Genomic DNA, 19378 nt, shown 5'->3' with positions numbered 1-19378 from the left:
GATGCCACCAAAAAGAAATGCATCTCCAGCTGCACCTTCCCTGCTGAAAAAAAAAAAAAGGAACCTTTCATATTAAACAGAGTTAGAGATGACTTCTTAATGATTATTTCACAAGCAGCGTAGGAAAAGCTTGGTATGATTTGAAAGAAAATCGAAAATATTTGTGTGCTATTACTTCTTAAGAAAAAAAAAAAAACAGGCTTAACCCTTAGACCACTCTTAATTGCTCCTAAATGGCTTTCAACTACTGAGAGTCTTTCATTCTCATCATTAATGGTATTGACTGGTTTCAGATAAGCAACAGCCGTTAACTGTGAAATGCAGATAATCCAGCCTCTGTGCAGTTTGGAGAGCTAAGAAAGGCTGCTGGCATTCTCCTCCCAAGTACACCCCCACAGAACATATTGATCTTTCTAACCCCCAGCTCCTTTGCAAATGATAAAAGAAATAAAAGAGAAAAAAAATGCCATTTTCATGGCCTAACAGACTCCACTCCTGTTCTGAAAGACTGAAAAAATGTAAATGGAAATAGGGCAGAAATCGGTGCCTATCCCCTCCGAATCTTGAAAATTGTGAGATAATCACAATTAGTAGATAGGAAAGCATGGTCCCAAAGAAACCATCTGCTTCCAAAGAGTGAGGGAAGAAGAGAGAAATCACTTCTGTACCTATGTTCACACACTGGGAAATGGAGGGTCTTACAAAACACTTCACTGTGTCATTCCTTAGGTTTGAGACAGATGTGCTGGTGTGAGCACATCAAAACAATTTCAGAGTGACCTCTGCTTCCTTTTGCATCCCTCCTGCTTTTTCAGCCAGTTGGGCACAGACAGAGGCTCCATTAACAGCCAGCATGATCCCAAGTCGCAAGAGCTTCAAGAATCACATTCAGCTTCATGTTTGCCGAGTGGACACCAAGGAACATTCCTGCATCCTTCAGTAGATTGAATTGCATACACCAGCTTTTCTAGGTTGAGTTTAAACCTTACAGTCCCTGCCTCTGTGAGAGGACAGTTGGTGGGTTGAGCTCTCGAGCTTGGATGCCCAGCAGATGCCTATTTTGAGTCTGACGTAGTCAGAGTTAAGACCTGGATGGTCTTAGGTCATAATTAATCCGAACATGTTAGACATTAGCTTTAGGTTGGGATTAATCATTCATGACTACAGTAACTGTGCTGCACAAGTGTGGAGCGTAACGTGTGCTGTTCATGACTCAAGAATATAACTCAAACCAGTACTGATCACTGCTGACCTCTCTACACCAACACCATCTTCTAATTACCAGGAAGACCACTTTTGCTTGGCAGCACAGCTAAGCAGTTGTCATGAGTTTTGTCCTTGCTTGGAAGGAACTTCTCATAGCTCAGCCTCTTGGGTTCCACCTCATTTGCTCCAGGGATGCAAAGCAGGAAAGCAATAACTTTAGTTAGGGAGATGTTCTCCTAAAACTCTGTATCCTGGAAGTGTACCTTAAATGTCAGTTCCCCTTGAGGAACTGCAGGTGCTGATTGCAAAACACGAGACATAGAAAGACAGGCATTTACATGACAGGATGGCTAGAGAAGGAGATACAGATAATTATCTTCAGGAGTGTGGAAGAGACAAGGATGATAAAAGACCTGTTCTATTGCTGTCATGGTATCACCTCAACCTCCAAAAATCTTTTGCCATTATCATCAAATAAAGTGGACATCTGTGTTCCATCCACATTAAAATCAGTTAATTCCCTTTAGCATGAGTTACGATGAGTCTGGAAGTTGAGCTTTATTCAAGCAGATTTTCTTCTCCTTCTGCCTGTGCTGCTGGAAGGATGAAGCTTCCCCAAGGAGAAGTGAGAGCAAGTGAGGTTGGAAGAGTATCAGTGAGACCAACTCAGCCTGAACTGTTCTCCAAGGAACAGCAGACATATGTGCTGCAGGACCAGATGTGTCCTCCACCCCTCCTAGCGATGACAAATTGCATACATCCACACAGCACGTGGAAATGCATTCATCAGTGCTAGTAATGTGTGATGTGGACATGGTATGACATAGACTGTAGATTCCCACAGGATCAATATCCTTTCCTGGCTGAAACTCAAGAAATTGCAGGGCCCTCGCTTTGCCATGCTAGTGTTAGACATTGCAGATCCTTAAATGCCATTCATTCCTCGCGTGAGGCATTTCCAATTCTGCACAACATCTTCCCATGGACATTCTTCTGTTTTCCCATTCCTGCCATCTTTCTTATTACAGCAGTCATGGGAAATCCACGCTGAGACCTGGACTGCCTTAGAAAATGCGCAAGAGGTTGGAACTAGATGATCTTCTCCCAGCAGGGCATCAAGGCAGCGATAAACAGGAAAGTTCTCAAAAGTTTGTGGGGACCTCTTAACCACAGAATATCAGGCTCTGAGAGTAGGATAAAGAGCAGATTGCAGCCAGCCTGATGAGGGCGGTCTTGGGAAGCACTGATATGTCTCTAAGCACAGCAGGAAGGTATTCGGCTTTCCACAGATGCAGCACAGGGTCCCCAAGCTCAGCTAGCAGGAGCAGAGAGACCTACTGCTGTTCTGGAGCAGGCAGTGGTTTGGGTGATGTGGTCGAGGGATTAAGGCAAAACCACCAACTTAATTTGCCCTCTGGGAGGCTGGGAATAACGGGCAGAACATCTCATGTGCTCACCTCTCTATGCTTCCCCAGCCCCTGGACAGCATCCCACTTCAGCAGGATTCATCAGCTCTTCTTCCCCCTCACATCAACTACCTCACCCCAATCTCCTTCTTAGCTGGGTCCCTCTTGGGTATCTCCCTCCTTTCAGCCTTCTGTCTTCAGGCCATACTATTTTATTATCCCAGACCAATCTTCATTATCTCAGCCTTTGAAAGCCCTAAGCCATCTCCTAGAATTTATTTATTGGCTCTGTAAGTGGAATGGAGTGAGGGACACACATGTACATAGTAGAACAACCATACAGAGTGCTCAGCTGAGCACCCACCAGGACTTCTTTTCATAGGTGAACCTGAGTCATAGAGTCACTTGAGTTGGAAGGGACCCTTGAAGACCATCTACTCCAACTCCTCTGCAATGAGCAAGGACATCCACAGCTCCATCAGGTGCTCAGAACCCCATCCAGCCTGACATTGTCTCCAGGGATGGGGCATCCATCACATCTCTGGGCTATCAGTTCCAAAATCCAAGAATAGGACTTTGTGCTATGAACTGACCTTCTTCCCACCATCTTCCTCAACACCCTGGTGTCCTGAGCTTATCACAGCCTCCACTCCCACAGCTTCTGCCATTAACAGCTGGCAATGGATTATGCCGCTGATGTGGCTAGTGCATCTCTCTCTGGACCAACTGTTACTCCAGCTTTATGTATTTTTAAATCTTTCCAGCATTAACCTGACAGGAAATGAGTTGCAAACCACATTTTTCTTTTAAAAGTTGGAAATGATGTGTATTCAGGTAAACTAAGTCCCTCAAGGCAGAACAAGTCCCACTCCCCAGTCTTCCCCGAGGTAGAACCTGTTTGCAGCAGCTTGCTCCCAGTGCATTTTTTGTTGTTTCGGCATAGTTTTTATACAGAGTAATGATAATCTCAGGCAGCCAGAGAAGATGCACAGAGGTAGCAGTAAATAAGAAAAGGGAATTAAAATGTTTGTGCAGTGGGAAAAAAAAGCAACACAAAAGTCCAGTCTTGCCCAAATTGGAATAGAATAAGCACCATTTATCTGTATTTACTTTGCTCTGTCCCTCCATGAAGGAGATGCTGTCAGCTGCCACTGAAATTTGAAGTACCAGATCCTCTCCTCTTGTATGAATCACATTTAGATTTCGCAGCCTGGCAGATCCCACTTTGCTATAGGACTGGCAGATCTACTAACAGAGATTGTACAAGGTACATTTTGTCCAAGAGAATGTGTACAAATTACTGGTTCTATACTTGACAGTGTTCATCAGTAAATCAGCAGGGCCCAGTGGTCAGGAATTGCAGGCTTGCACAAATACTCATTTGCAGAAGCACAGGATAAAAAGAGAAAAACAAGATACCTGAATGCAATGACAAAATAACAGAGGGTCCCTCCCTTCTCACTTAAACCCATTCATTAAAAAGAAAAGAAAAAAAAGAAAAGATAAAAACAGATGTCAGAACCTCAGTTCTTCCCCCATCCTACATTGCTACCCCATTACTGATCCATGCAACACTTTGTGCTCCTGATCTCCTACATGCGGCCAAATTTTCCTTCTTCTGAGCAACCCAGTGTTACCACAAGCTCTGTGGTAACAATTTGCCTCACCCTATGTAGAAGACCACATCAGCTTCTGTCAAAGGCAGCTGAATTGCTACTCTGGGGCATGACTTAGATTTGCCACGTGTCTGCATTGCCAGGCCACAGCACCCCAGGCTGACCTCTAACCCGCCTGGTGCTCTCATCTCAGCAGAGTTATGCTCATCTGTAGTAGCCACTGGTCTGGTCCTAGGTTAAACACTGTTGGATTAACCTCCTGATCTGAACAGATATCTTGATTCTTGCAAAATTTAGTAGAGCAGGTTTCATTTTCATATTTACCTTTCCGTAGAATTGTTTGAGTTGGAAGGGACTCTCAAAAGCCATCTGGGCCAATTCCCCTGCAGTGAACAGGGATGTCTACAGCTCCATCAGGTGCTCAGAGCCCCACCCAGCCTGACCTTGAGTGCACTCAGGTGTGGGGCATCTCTCTGTGTAATCTGTGCCAGTGCCTCACCACCCTCATATCATAAGAAAATCCTTCCTTATATCCAATCTAAACCTCCCCTCTTTCAGTTTGAAACCATCTCCCCTTGTCCTGTCACAACAGACCCCTTCTTTCTCATACCCCTCTCCCTTCTCCAGATACCCAGCCTACTGCCCTCCAAGGTGGTGATCACCAGCAGTCCCTTGCACTGGGCTCATCCAGCAGCTGCGATGCTCTCAACCCTGACCAAGGAATCTGTTTGCCTTCAGCTATTTTTTTGAGCTGCTGCCAGGGAAGTTTCACAAAAAGGATAGTGTTATTTCTGAAAATGAGTCCCATAAACAAGGATGAATATGACCTCCCCGTTGAGATTTGGGGTTTACTTTAGTGGCTGGGAGATCAGCCAACGAAATGGAAATACAAGAAAACATTATCATAATTAGTCTGTGGCCTCCTCTGGGGGCAAAGGAAGAGAGGGAAAAAATAATAATAATAAATAATAATAAAAAGATATTTAACAGGGGCTCTGGATAGCATTGTCATTTCACCCTTCCCAGCTTGACCTGTCTCCTGCTTTGTATTTTTGCATTCTCTGAACAAAGGGAAGAGAAAATAACTCAAATCTTTTCCCCACAGCGAACTTTCTTTTCTTCTGACCAAAAAAAAAAAAAAAAAAAAAAAAAAACAGTGCTGGGAAGTTGAGGGGAGAGAACTGGCAAAACTGGGGAGTCCAGGCAAGAGACCCCATCACTCTCAGATGCATTCATTAATAGCAGAAGAGCAGGGCAAAGCTGTCCCCCTGCACCTATTTGTGTGCTTCCAGGCCTGTTACATCTGTGAGTCTATATAAATTTCATGTCAAATAAGCTCAATGCAGGAATTAATTCTGAAGCACGTTAGGAAGGGCTCATGGAAAAGGATTTGCTGTCAGATCTTCTTCAGAGATTACTGTCTGCAGGGGCACACTGACCTCATCCTACTAAGTTAGATGGATATACCTATCTTGGACTTTCCTCAAATGCTTTTCTTGCCTTCACAGCTCAAGCCAGTGAAAATTGAGCTCCTACCTTCTGCAGATCTTGTCAGCTCTCCTCAAGTGACCTGTTAGTGCAGATTGCAGGTGCCCAAAGAAACTCTCACTCTTCAGGGCAATTATGTTTTGTGCCACCTGCTTTGGGAGTAAAATCAAAGTTGTTCCCAAAAAATCTGACATTGCAGGGGTGCAGAGCTGTCAAAGCATCCATACCCTCAGCTCTTGAGCTGGATCCATACTTGTTATTAAGCCAATAGCAATAGAAGCAATTGGGAAACTCACCTCACATAGAATGTTCCTGTAAATAGAAGTTTTACAGGAAGGCTTTGTTTTGCTGATTATTTGTTTTTAAGGTATTCTCTTTCTATATTAGAGGCATGCTTCACCCTGAAATAAAACCAAGTTTAACTCTCATTAATTAAATTCCCGCATACAAAGAAAAAGACTTTGAGAGCTTCTAAAATATTATAATTGCAACCCTTGTCCAGTGTGTAGAAGGAAAACAAGCAACCCTTACATAAAGAGAATTAGGTATTAGAGATAGATAAAAAAGGACAACACCATAACTTATGTCCATCCACCAGGAAGGAAAGGAAATCACCACCCCACCTGGGAAAACTCTGGGATAAAAAGCTCTGTCTTCACTTCAGGTTCTAAAAAGAAAAACTCCTTTACCTGATTCATGTCTCTTTATAATTGTAAAAAAGCACAGCTGATCTGACTTGGTTCAGCTGGTAGCTTGGCATGAACCTCAGCTGATATCTGTGGTTGAATATGCAGTGAGTATTAAAGAACCCTGGATAAACAAACACTCACACACCCCAGATGGGTAAATGCTTTTATAGATGTCCTGCGTTGGCTAACGAGGCAGGTTTTATCTTTGTGAGCTATTATAATAATTCCTTTCTACTGACTAATGTGTGTCCAGTGAATTAGAGATTAAGGAGTTGAGCTGTAAATAGGTGAGCTCTAGGCAGGTGGGAGAGGTTCTTAGTGAAAAATGATGGCAGTGTTGAATATGTAAATCTATGCAGGTTATAGCTTGAAAGAAATACTTCTGGTGCCTTCCCTTCATCTACTTTTGCCTGGTCCTGAAGAGCAGGTGCACAGAATAGGTTGTGCTGAGCATAGCACATCTTAAGTGTACATGCATTTTTTTTTTTTTTTTTAGATGCACAGCAGGATATGATGTTTTATTGCCTTGAAAAAGTATCCATAGGAATGTAAAAATAGATTTATTGAGTTGACCTGTTCTGGCAGAGCATCCCCAGGAGCTTTCAGCCTTTGGAACTAGAGACAGCTCTTACAGCTGTCAGATTCTGGTGGCCAGTGACTCAAGATCTTCCTGCATCAGAAAGTGGAGCCACTTATTTTTTGCTGCCTGGGGATATTCAGATTAAAATAAGTTGATGTACCCATATGTTAATGATTTCAGCAAGGCCATTCCACAGGAATTTATTATTTGGAATTTTATAGGAATTTTTTTATTTGGATCAGGTATCAAGACTGTTTGTCAAAAAGGAAGCTTTGCTAAGTCTGATTGAAATATGTCTAATTTCTTGAGTCTATCTATTTTGCAACTAGATGATGTGAATAAGGCATGACTGTTAAGTGAGGGATATTCCTCTCTGTTAAGATAGGGCTTATGAAAGACCAGTAGAGAGGCTTGATCAGACTTCTGAGCTAAATGTCTGATTGCAGCTCAATCCATACCATTTGAAAGCTTGCACACTGTGTACCTATGCTGACTGAAAATGGTCAGCATAATGGTCAAATATACTGAAAAAAAATATATATATATATTTTATAGTCTTAAAACTTGTTCCCAAATTCCATCATAGCAACAGAAAGCATGGCTGCATATTTTTTGCTGTTCACAGGACTGCATTTAGCCATTGTATCCAACAGTTGGACCAGTTTTGCTTTGTAGGTGTTTAACATGAATTATTCAGCAGCAAAAGAACAGCATTTTAGATTTTTCTTGAAGTTGAATGGTTTAGTTGGAAGGGATCTGAAGGCAATTTGTTCCAACTGCCTGAGCTCTTTGGGGCTAATCAGAAGCTAAAGAATATTATTGAGGTCATTATCGTGGAATCATTAAGGGAATGGGAAAGGGAGTGGGAAAGACCACTAAGATCACCGTGTTCAACCATTGATCCATTCCCACCATACCCACTGACCCTCAGTGCTACGTCTTCATGGTTCTTGAGCACCACCAGGGATGATGCCACCACTTGTCTCCTTAAAGCCAGAGGACTTAATGAAAATGCCTATTCTTTTTCATGTGCATATTTACATGAACGTTTTGTCTTCCTCAGCCAAGGAGGATCGCAGAAGGGTTGAGGTTGGAAGGGATCTCTGGAGGTCCAACACCCTGCTCAAACAGGGACACCTAGAATCAGCAAAAACTCAAACGTTTCTCTCTGTACTCATATCAGCCCAGATTCAGTTCCAAGCCCTGTTCTAGCTTTTCTGCTCTTCTCTGGGCACGGTGCTTGGTGCTTCAGCTTTGCTTCTGGGAAATAAAATTTATTTTCTGTGCCTGGCCTAGAGGCCATACATCCTGCTGGCAGGAGCTGCCCCCTCACAAAGAATGGCTGAAGGAGTCTCAGGGTGAAGCACAGAAGGGATGAATTATTTGAAATGCCTGAGGTCACACTCTGCTCCATTCAGCCACTATAAATCCAGACTAACTCCTCTGGCTTTGGTGGAATCATTCAGGATTTGTGCAGCTATAAATGACAGCAGGATTTAACCCAAAGGTTTTATGTTTCCAATGAAAGAGTTGAAATGCTGGATGTTGCCTTAAATTGGAGTGGCCAAACATCTGGAAAGGGGTGGCTTTCTTTTGCATTAACATTAATGTGGTTTTGACGAGGGATTTTAATGTGGATTTTTTTCCAAGAACATGAAAAACTAACTTCTGTTTTACTCAGAATCCCATTATCAGATCTAGATACCCATCTGCGTGTCTGTTACTACATCAGCTGCTCAAACATCCACTGTTCCCCTCTATAGAGAGCATGTGAACTAGAATCTGCATTTACTGCTAAGTAGGACTTCATTAACCGTTATTATTATGTTCTGAAGATGGAAGTTTGGGGGGAATACAATGAAATATCATTCTTGCCCTGCTTCAGACTCTAGGCAGACTCTATAACCTGTCTACAGGTTTCCTTCTCATCCGCAATTCACTTCTTCTCTTTCTTGTGTTTTCCTTTGCCTGCTTGTACTTTGCATTGATGCTTAGAACTGCTCAATCCATCAGGATGTGGGGTGCTGTCATAAGTTTTAGCATTACAGATGTACAGTGGTGCCAATCTCACCAGCAGTCAATATAAGTTTATAAATTAAACAAACAAACAAACAAAACAACAGTTTATTTCTATAACACAATACAGGAGCCCTTCTTGATTACATTACACTATCACAAGTGACTGCTAAGTTTTATGTAAATCCAGAGGAACATAACTGCTGCTCCTATTGCTTTCATAGTCTAATCAAAGCAGACTAATATTAGGGAAATGGAGGCGGTGAGGGGAGCAGTGATTTTATCCAACTTACTGCATCACTTTCTTCTTTCAGTCCAGTACCTCAGCCACCAGCTTCCTCTCGGGGGCACCGTATGTGGATCTTTCATTCTTTAAATTAGCTTTTGAGGTGATTTTGTGGATCCTAGCCCCAGTATCGCAGAGACTCTTCTGCTGTATGTGGCAGAAAAGCACGGTTGACCCAAACCTGAAAGATCTCACAAGTATGTGTTCAATAGGAAGGCATGCTAGCAGGTAGATACTATCCATAGTTGTCCTTACTCACTGCAGATCATAGACCACTTAGAGGGTAAGGTGGGCACAGAATGGCTTGGGTTGGAAGAGACCTCAAAGATCATCCAGCTCCAACCCCCTGCCATGGGCTGGTTGGCACCGACTGGAGCAGGCTGCCCAGGGCCCCATCCAACCTGGCCTTGAGCATCTCCAGGGATGGGGACTCCACAACCACTCCAGGCAGCAGTGCCAGTGCCTCGTCACTTTCTGAGTAAAGAATTTTTTCCCAGTGAAAGCAGCCGTGTTGCATTAGGTCAAAACTCTTCATGCTATAACAACCAAAGGACCTGTAGGTCCAGCCCACTCTATACTTTCAGAAGGCAGCCTTGCCTAGTGGGAATGCACTATCTTCATGATGCAGGATGGGTTTTCATAACCAGCAAGTGCCTTGGAGGGCCTTGTACATCTTGTATCAGCAAGTAGTTTCTGGGGAAAAGAATTCTGCCTGTAGCCCTTCCTCATTATTGTAGCTTGACCTCTGGAGGATGATGTTCCTCAGTCTTTAGAGACAGATGCTGTCAGCTCATTAACTCCTCTAACGATGTTGATAGAACCTGATGCCTCGTGGCTGAAGGCCTGAATGAGAAGTTGGAAACTGATGCCAAGCTGTGATTGTTAAAGGGAGAAGCCTTTGATGATTTAACCCTTGGCAGTGTTATCCAAGAGGTTGATGTCAGGAAGCACAGCGTTGCTTTGCCATTCTCTAAGTGCTATATTTAACTATACTTCTATGTCCCCAAAAGACCAGTGTTTAAAAAATGCTGTGCCAATATTATTTATGCTTTTTTTCCCTTGGGCAGTAGCCTCATCTCTCCTAGCTGAGGTATGCCACCCAAGAAATCTCTCCCTTCGTGGGTACATGCATGTTCTAGATATAAGCAATTGGAATGTGCACTTCCTTTGCCGTGTGCACAGGTGTTTCCGTGTGGCATCTTGCAAAAGCTGTTGCTTGGGACACCAATTGCTGAAATGAGATGGGAAGAGCAAGGCTGGTAGAGAAAACTGTTTATGCAATGGAGATTTTGCATTCAGATCACACTTGCATTATCTTAGTAGTTTGTGTCCCGCTGCTCTTCCATGCTGAGGTTTAACCTCATTTCTTCCCATCGCTGCAGGTGGATGCTGATGATGTCATCACCAAAGAGGAGCAGATCTTTCTACTGCTAAAAGCCAAGGCCAAGTGCGAGCGACACCTGAAAGCCAAGGTGCCCAAGGTGCATGGTGAGTGTTCCCACAGCAAATCAGACTGCATGGCTGGGACAATCCCAACCCTTCCCCTCAACCCTGCAATGCGTAGGTTGGAGCATGTGAGTGAGGCAGCCCAAGAAAATGCTTTTTGAGTGAGATTATATAGCACAATATATTGGAAACTCAAGGGGTCTGAAGAGTGCAAGAATTACACCCATGGATTTACAGCCCTTATCGCCATACCCAAAGCCCAAGCAACGCATGGGAGTTCACACAAAAAATCCATACACCTTTCCATCTTTTGCAGCAGAATGCAGGTGTTATGGGAAGCAAAACAGCTTTCCCAAATTCCGTCTGTTTCCTTCTAGCATACTGTCTCTGCTCTCCTCATATGGGCCTGAGCTTGACTAAGCCCCTCTCATCTACTTCCTTTCTATTTGGAGCTGTAAAATTGCTACCAGATGTAGGACTGGAGGGAGAAGAAACTCTCATGTGGGCAGCAAAATAATCATCCCTCATTGACTTCTTTCATCAGTCTTACATGTGTTAATTATTGGCACCAGGGCTGTATATATTGAGGCATCTTGCACCCACCCAGGGAGATCTGGGTGGGCATCCTGTCCCTTCTGCAACTGTATGTGAGAAAGAGGGCAAGCTAGATTGCCTCTCACCTTCACCCTTGATCTTCATCACCTTCATCTTAGAGATCCCTCTTCCTACTGGCAGGAGTACTTGGAGACTGCATTGCCAGGTTAGGAAAAGCTTCTTAGAGTCAGCTGTGACTTTGGAGTAGGTGTGCCTGCCCTCCTGGTGTCCCTATCCTGCTGGAAATCACAGAAAAGAGTTGTAAAAACCCCACCTTTCATTTTATTCCAGACCTCCAGCTTCACATCAGCCAAAACCTCAAGCCACATCCTCTGTACTTCTTTGTCCTGTTCACCCAGTGCCCAATTAGTGCCTCATTAAAGACCATATGTGCAAAGGCATTTCCTTCTGTTATAGTTTAGACCACCTGCCTACCGTGGAATCTGGTGCTATCTACCAGCTGGTCTTGATCTCACACCTTATTTTCTACCCTTTCTGTATGAGACAATCAGTATTTTGCACTGACCTCTCTTAACTGGCAGCAGCAGTGTTAGTAGGGCTGTGGAGGCAGTGACTGTGTCTAACCAAGAAGCAGACATTGGGCTCTTTACCACAGTCACTTTGTTAGAGCAAAGGAATGAAATGATAGAGATTGGTTGTGTTTTAAGGTCTGACTCCTCAACTGCAAGGCTCTTTCTTCCTTTGGTTGTGGCAGAGAGGAATCTAATCCTCTGTCATTCAGATATCACATGGATCCATACTGAGTCCTGGCCTTGGAAAAAGCTGTCTTGAGCTGCCCAAGTAATAAATCTGTCTGCTGCTTCATCTTCTGTAGAAAAGCTCTGCTCAATCCCACATAGCATAGTTAAAAGGAGGAATAATTATCTTGATTGATACACTACAGCAGTACAGTCAAGGCTGTAAAGAGTCAGTGCGATTATCAGCAATAGATAGTCGGATCAAACTCATTTCCAAGGGATTCCCCAATCCAAAGGCACAATTAATCCTTCTTTGACCCTTCCTAAGAGATGTAAAATACTGTTTAGAAAAAAATCCCTCCATTGGCAGTACCTGTGTGACTCCTCAGCACCCAGCAATTCAGAGCATCTCTGATTTGGTCAGAGACAGAAGGTTATGCAATTTGGAAAAGAGCTAACCACTCAGCAGAAGAGCTGCCATCCAGATATTTTTGTGCACATGAGATAACAGTGCTGTAAGGTATTTGTGAACAGACTAACTCAAACTCTGTTCTGTGGTTTGCCCACTCCTCCATGCTCCTAAGTTGCTTTAGACCCTCTCAGGGGCTGAGGAGTAATAGAACAAAAGAGGGCAATATGCATAATCGCATCTCTTGGCTAAGGCTTATATGCCTAGTCTTTGCTGCACAAAAGCTTCATAACTCAATGTGAAAAGTGGTTAGGTCCAGTTCCATCATCCTTTGATATGGAAACTGGGGTCTGGTTTCTATTTGTGCTAATCACCCAGGGACATACGAAGCTGTGCTCTTCTCAGCCATATGGAGGACTTAATCCCATTGCTTCTTCCCTCACCACAAATGGAAAAAGGAAATAAATCTGGGAAGGGCAACACAATTCTCAGAATTAATATGCATCAATCCCCTACATACAGAAGTGGGGCACAATTGTTGTGACTTGGTGCACGATAAATCCTGAATGACCACTCCAGGCCTTCAGGCAGTCTCCTGTGATACTGTGATACTGTTCAAAGTGTTCCTGAGGAGCTTCTCTTTGGGTGGCATAGGATTATTCTTGTGTTATCACCCCACCAGGCCCCTTCTGTCATGACTTTGGACTTGCAGTGATGTGGGACAGAGTTATTCCCCAAAATGTTCCCATTCAGGCTCAGAAAGACTTGGACTTTCCTGAAAATAAAACATGATTCTGCAGGCAGAGAGATCTGCCCATGGCCCTTTAGCCCTCTAATTTAATAATAATAGCAGCCTGTGTCATCAATATGCCAATGTTTCTATGCCCGTAAATCAAAAACCGTTGCCATAAGAGAACATTGTGAATTTTAGCCAAAGTGGTCAAAGTGATGATGATGGCATATAGAAGAGGAAAATTACTGACGAACTTGAACATCCAATCTCCTTCTAGAGTTAGTGGATGGAGGAGGGCATCTTGATAACATCTGAGTCCTAAATGTCTCTGGAAACTGATCACAGATTAAACACACAATTGCTATTTAGATGAACTACCTAACACCTAGGATACAGTGTTATGTGCTTACTGATGATGGTGTGATCGCTAAGAGGGTACCCAGAACTGAAATAGTTTGCTTGAGTGGTGGTGGGATCTCTATCTTTAGAGGTGTTCAAGAGTTGGGTAGGCAAAGCCATGGTTGACCTAACTTTGGGTTGGTTTTAAGACTGAAGGTTGGACAAGAGATGTTAAGAGGTCCCTTCCAACAAGCATTTCTGTTAATCCAATCCAGGTGATTTAGAGTTGCAAGATAGGGATACTGAGGCTTTTGTAGACATTGCATCTTCCCTGTAGCCTTTGAGGCTCAGGTATCAAGGATCGGTGATTCCAGTACAGTAGATGTTGAGTAGTTTATCTGTTTTGAGTGTCATAAGGAAGGCACATCACACAGTTGTCAAAGGATGAGACTTCTTCAGTCTTCCTTATTTAGTTGTTTGTTACTGCCTGGTATATGAAAGGTGAAAAAGGAAACTGAAATCTCTTCCATTAGTTCTACTTCACTCTATCTAAAAGTATCAAAAAACCACTAGAGCAAGAGCTGGGACTAAGCTGCCCGGCTCTAATCTTCTTGCACAGCCAGTATTACTCCAGGAGCATTGCAGCAGCCTTCAGCTGTGGGACAGCCCAGCAGAGAGCCCAGTGGTGTAGGATGTTTGGGAAAGGAGAGAGTTCCAGCATAAAACCCCTGGCTGAGGTCAACAAGCAGCAGTTCAGGACTTGAGAGTCCCATCTCTCCAGGGAAGCTCTTAACCACAAAGGTTACAGGAAATGAGGCCTTTGACCTTATGGCTGTTTTAGAGCTACTTTGCACTAGATACTCACTCAAGCTCTGTGCCAAGTAAGACTGCTGTGCAGCCTGAGTGCTGCCTCTCATATTTCCGCTGTGGAGTTCTGTCTGCCCCCCTCTGCATCCAGTGTTACAGCTTTCAGAACAGCATCAGAAGAGGATCGTAAGATAAGTAAGCATCCATTGCCATCTGCATGCAGGGATGCCTCCCTCTTGCAGCTCTCTAAACTGTGGGATGCACACTTCTGCAGACAGCTCCTGCTTTCCCAAGGCACTCCTTGAGGGCTTCTTCCTGCAGATCTGATCTCACTAACACTCCAAGAACATACCTATGTTTGAACTAGACTGAATGCAGCGTTGCTCTATTCTGCCAGCTCTGAGGCAGCCAGAATAGCTTACCTGGGAGATTTCAGGAGGCAGCAGTAATATCTCACCTCTCAGACAAGGAGAAGATGGAGTCCCAGGGACTCCTGACTGTGTGTTTCATCTTATCCTGTCCCGGAGGGCACCTCTGTACCTAAGAGAAGGAGTGAGTTCAACATACATCTATATTCTTGATAATACAGTTTAGCCAAGAAGCAGAAATGGACGGTGGCAACAGGACCCATGTGCAGAGATCAACTTTCTTAGCACAGGAACCATTAATTTGCTATTTCAGATTCTCCTTAGCATGCAAGTTTGGGCAGGACCAAATGGGGCAACTGGTGAGCTTGAGAAAGAGCCTTTTTGGAGGAAGTTTGTTTTTTCAGCTGAATCAGCTTCCTCATACAGCCACATAAAAAAGAGGATCATCATAGAGAGAGGAACAGGAATGAAAGGTATTGGGGTAAGCATTGAGCATTGCCTGCTAAACATCAAACATTTTGGAAACCCAAGGCAATTTATCCCTTGTTGCCCCCCCTAATTCCACCTACGTAGCTCAATTGCACATCCAGGGGTGCATGCATCCACTCTCTGCTATCATGGTGTTCCATGGATGCTTGGCCATCCCTCTTCAAAAGCTTGGCTATCCCTTGCCAGATACCACCTGGCAGATGGCTGTTTGAATTCTGCCTCTGCTTGGGTGCAATGGCAGCACAGTGACATTATTTGCTCCTCTCTGTAGTAGGCAATGATCTGTATTTTTGGAAGCAATGAGTGAATCTGGGACACCTTGATTTTTTTTTTATTTTTTAATTTCTACATTTTTAGATAGAACAAAATATCACGTAAGCTGGCATAAAAGCTCGGTAGGGCTGCTGTCCTCATTCTTGGGAGCTGACGCACAGGGATATTCAACGCCTCACCTCCCATCTCAAAGGAGAGTCTGTGGCAGAGCCAAGGTTTGGATTCTCATCTCCTTACTCTTCAGCCAGGGCACAAACCACAAACCACATTTCCTTTTGTCCTGGAATTCAAGGTGAGGCTCCAAGGATTCGAATCCAGGTGGACAGAAAGTAATGAAAGTCTTTGGACGTATCCCACTTGACTGAAACTCAAAACTCTCATCATCATGCTCGCTTTAAAGCCTTTGGTTTTGTTTTGGAATGAGGAAAACACATTTGAAATTTCCTGCAGTGCAATGGGTACCTGGATTCTCCTCCTTTTTTTTCCCTGTCACATTGCTGAGTGTATTTTTCAGGCCAGCTCTTTGCCTGGTGTGAGCTGGCAGATTCCCATTCAGTTCAGTGAGGGCACTGATTTGTCTCAGACTCATTGCTTTCAGCCATCATTCAGCACTTTTTTCCCCCACGCTAATGTTCATTCAGAATAATGTGATATATCAGAATTACAGTGAGATCTGTGGGTCTTAAGAGGTGAGAGGGTAGTCCAGATCAGCTCAGAATCAAACTCCGGTGCTGATACTTGCTGGTCCCTTTTTCTCCTTGCAGCTTTGCATTCTTAACATGTTTGCCTGTTAATCACAGGTTAGAAATATTTTTCACACTTCAGTGTGAGTGAAGAAGACCATTTGCAGGAGGGACCTGCAAGTCCAGCACTACTGGATGAGATTGAGGAGCAGGTTTCTGTGCAACACTCTTCCAGTTTGGGCTTGAATTTGGGCTGAGATACACACCAGCACAAGCTCTTTGACTGGAAAATGTGATCCTGCCTGTGCATAGACTTCATTAGCTCTTCTTCAGTAAGCAGCAAGCTCAGAGAGATAAGCATCTCAAGTCAAGCTGTGTTGTCTTCTGGAAGCAGGTAATTAGCAAGGTAGTTAGCAGGTGCCATGTGCCTTGTGCTGCAGTGCCAAATGGCAGCAGCTTCCAGGTTCTTATTGAAGTTGTCCCTGTCAGCCTACATTTACAGATCTGGCTAATGTTGGTTTAATCTTTGTCTCAAGGCTGATTCCACGTAGCTCCAGCTGCCAAAAATGCCTGTAAAACCTGGCTAGTGTGCCTAAAACTTGAACAACTCATTGTGGGGGAAAAAAAGGAAGAGGCTGACAGGTGCATGAAGGATAGTTGTGTTCACTTTCTTATAAACACGGGAAGGTGATGTTTATTGGAAGGAGACATCCAAAGGCTTCCAGCCTTTGGAAGTTCAACATCTGTCTTAATTTTAACTTTTCTCTGATCCTTGGCCCACGCCCTGATAAACTGACCAGGCAAATCTGTCAGGTGGAGTATTCAAATACATTATCTGCTGCCATGGATCAGCAATGTCTTGCTCAGTTGAAAGAAGATGGATGCAATTTAACAACATACATGCCTAAGTCCCATTTTGACAGTGGTAGGGGCTTCACAATTCTTATTATGAGAAGCAGCTGAGGGAATTGGAAATGGTTTTAAGTTGAGGGAGGGAAGATTTAGGTTGGATGTCAGGAGGAAGTTCTTCACAGAGAGAGTGGTGAGGTGCTGGAACAGCTGCCCACAGAAGTTGTGGATGCCCCGTCCATCCCTTGAGGTGTTCAAGGCCAGGTTGGATGGGGCCCTGGGCAGCCTGGGCTGCTATGAAATGTGGAGGTTGGTGGCCCTGCATGCGGCAGGGGGGTTGGAAATTCATGATCCTTGGGGTCCTTTCCAACCCTGGCCATTCTGTGATTCTGTGAATTGGGATGGCTCAGTCTGGAGGAATTCCATGGATAGGGGGAGACTTTATTAGATTCTACATTTATCTGGAAGGAGGTTACAGTGAGGTGGGAGTCAGCCTCTTCTCCCAGGTAACAGTGATAGGACTAGAGGAGATAGCCCCATGTTGCACCAGGAGAGGTTCAGGTTGGATATTAGGAGAATTTTACTCTCCAAAAGAGTGGGGATACATAGGCACAGGCTGCCCAGGGAAGTGATGGAGTCACTTTCCCTGTTGGTGTTCAAGAACCAAGGAGATGTGGCACTGAGGGATGTGGTCAGTGTGCATGGTGGGGTGGGTTGGTGATCTCAGAGGTCTTTTCCAACCTTAATGATTCTGTGATTCCATGGTTCTAAGGAGCATCAGGGTGCAGCGTAGACTCATCAAGCATTTCTGGAGAGCAGAGACATGTGTCTGTTCTACCTGATATTACTAGTAGATTAGATAGTCCATAAGAAAAACCTAGCAAATAAATTTATATATATATACATATATATATGTATACGCAGTTTGTAAAAACTCCAAATTCTCCTTTTTGTCCCCTAAAAATGTTACTTTTCATTAGTTTTAAAGTTGCTAGGAGAGGATTGAGACCCCTGTGTCCTCCTGACACAGACCTCATAGACAGTGCTGCTTTCTGCAGGTTAACCACCAGGTACATCTCTGAGCCTCAGGACTTGCCATGGGCTCCAACCCACACGGAGTGGGGCTGACATGGGTACAGCCCCATGTGGTGCTTTCTCACATCTCTCTTTCAGGATATGTTCCTCATCTGCTGCTTTTAGCTAATGTACTGAGGGAAAGATGCTAAAAAATTTAAATAAATAATAATTAAAAAAAAAGAAAAGAAACTAAACAACACACACACACACACACACAAAAGGAAAAACCTCTGTCCCCACAAGCATTTGGCTTCCTTTCTTCTTTTCTCTCATTTTTTCTCCTTTTTTTTTTCTTTCTTTAAATATAGTCTCTAGATGAAAGACTTTCAGAAAGAACAGGAAACCCTAAAATTTCTCGTCTACGTACATAAATATTAGATTTCAGCCATGGTGGGCAGCCTGATGCCACCCCAAAGTTAAACCTGGAAGGGGATGAAGTGAAATTCCCAGCCATAAGCCATCAGACCTGATTTTTTTTCTTTCGCCTGTGAATTAAAAGCCTGTCTTTCCCTGGTTTGGAAAAGGAGATGGGACATTTTGTGGGGCAGGAGAGATTTTTACACAAACCTGTTATTAGTGAAGGCCATCGGCAGTCTTTTCTCAGAGTCTTAGGTGTGTTGCAGCTTGCCTCAAAATGGTTGTGCTTTTTTTTCCATTCTATTTTTTTTTTCTTTTTAATAAACAAACCTATTTGCTAGGGAGAGGGGTTATTTTTAGTTGAGAAGCCATGTGTTTTCACCCAAGGTATGTGGGCTGCCCACCTGAGTTTATTGCTCCATTGTCCCTAAAGGACCTGTATGCAAGCCTAGGCAATCTCTCGGCTTGCAGAAGCAATTCCTGCTCCGTGTTTTCTATCCAGAGGCCCAGCACCACCATCCCTTGGTCATCCATCCTGCCTGGCTGTCCTCAGAGGTAGGGAGTATCCTCAGGTGGCCTTGAAGTCAAAGGGCACAAATGCGTTCGGGATTTTCCCTAAACACCCCAGCTCACTATAAACTCCATATCTTCTCCTATTCTTTCTAGCCTCTCCCTGTTTGTACAAAACCTGTGAGGGTTTATGGCCTAAAGCTTTCCAGTCCTACTGAGAAATGTGTTCTAAGCAGTAATTGGTCTTGGTGCAAAGAAGGAACAGGTCTTAGGGGTAACAATAGGTGTAAATGGTTCATGTGTATATGGAGAATGACAGCACATACAGATGCATTGAAATACTTGTTGCCATGCTAATTTCTACATTTATATTTAATGATTTCTGACCAGTGCTATAAGCTCTTGGAAGGAGATCTGGAGGGTTTTGGAAGAGCTGGATTCCACAGAATGAGGACAGGA

At 43.8% G+C, this 19378-nt stretch overlaps 1 protein-coding gene across 1 annotated transcript in view; it reads left to right on the top strand.

Annotated features, from left to right (window-relative positions):
• Positions 1-19378, top strand: part of PTH1R (parathyroid hormone 1 receptor) — a gene marked incomplete at both ends in the record, with an annotated part of 103712 nt that overhangs the window by 41509 nt on the left and 42825 nt on the right. The window contains one exon of the mRNA XM_079538707.1: positions 10670-10775. Coding sequence (XP_079394833.1) covers positions 10670-10775 — 106 coding nt within the window. The remainder of the gene's footprint in view (positions 1-10669; positions 10776-19378) is intronic.

Source organism: Tetrao urogallus, assembly GCF_951394365.1.
Source record: "Tetrao urogallus genome assembly, chromosome: 7".
Classification (NCBI taxonomy): domain Eukaryota; kingdom Metazoa; phylum Chordata; class Aves; order Galliformes; family Phasianidae; genus Tetrao; species Tetrao urogallus.
Note: the sequence above shows the minus strand (reverse complement) of the source record. Positions and strands in the feature narration are given on the sequence as shown.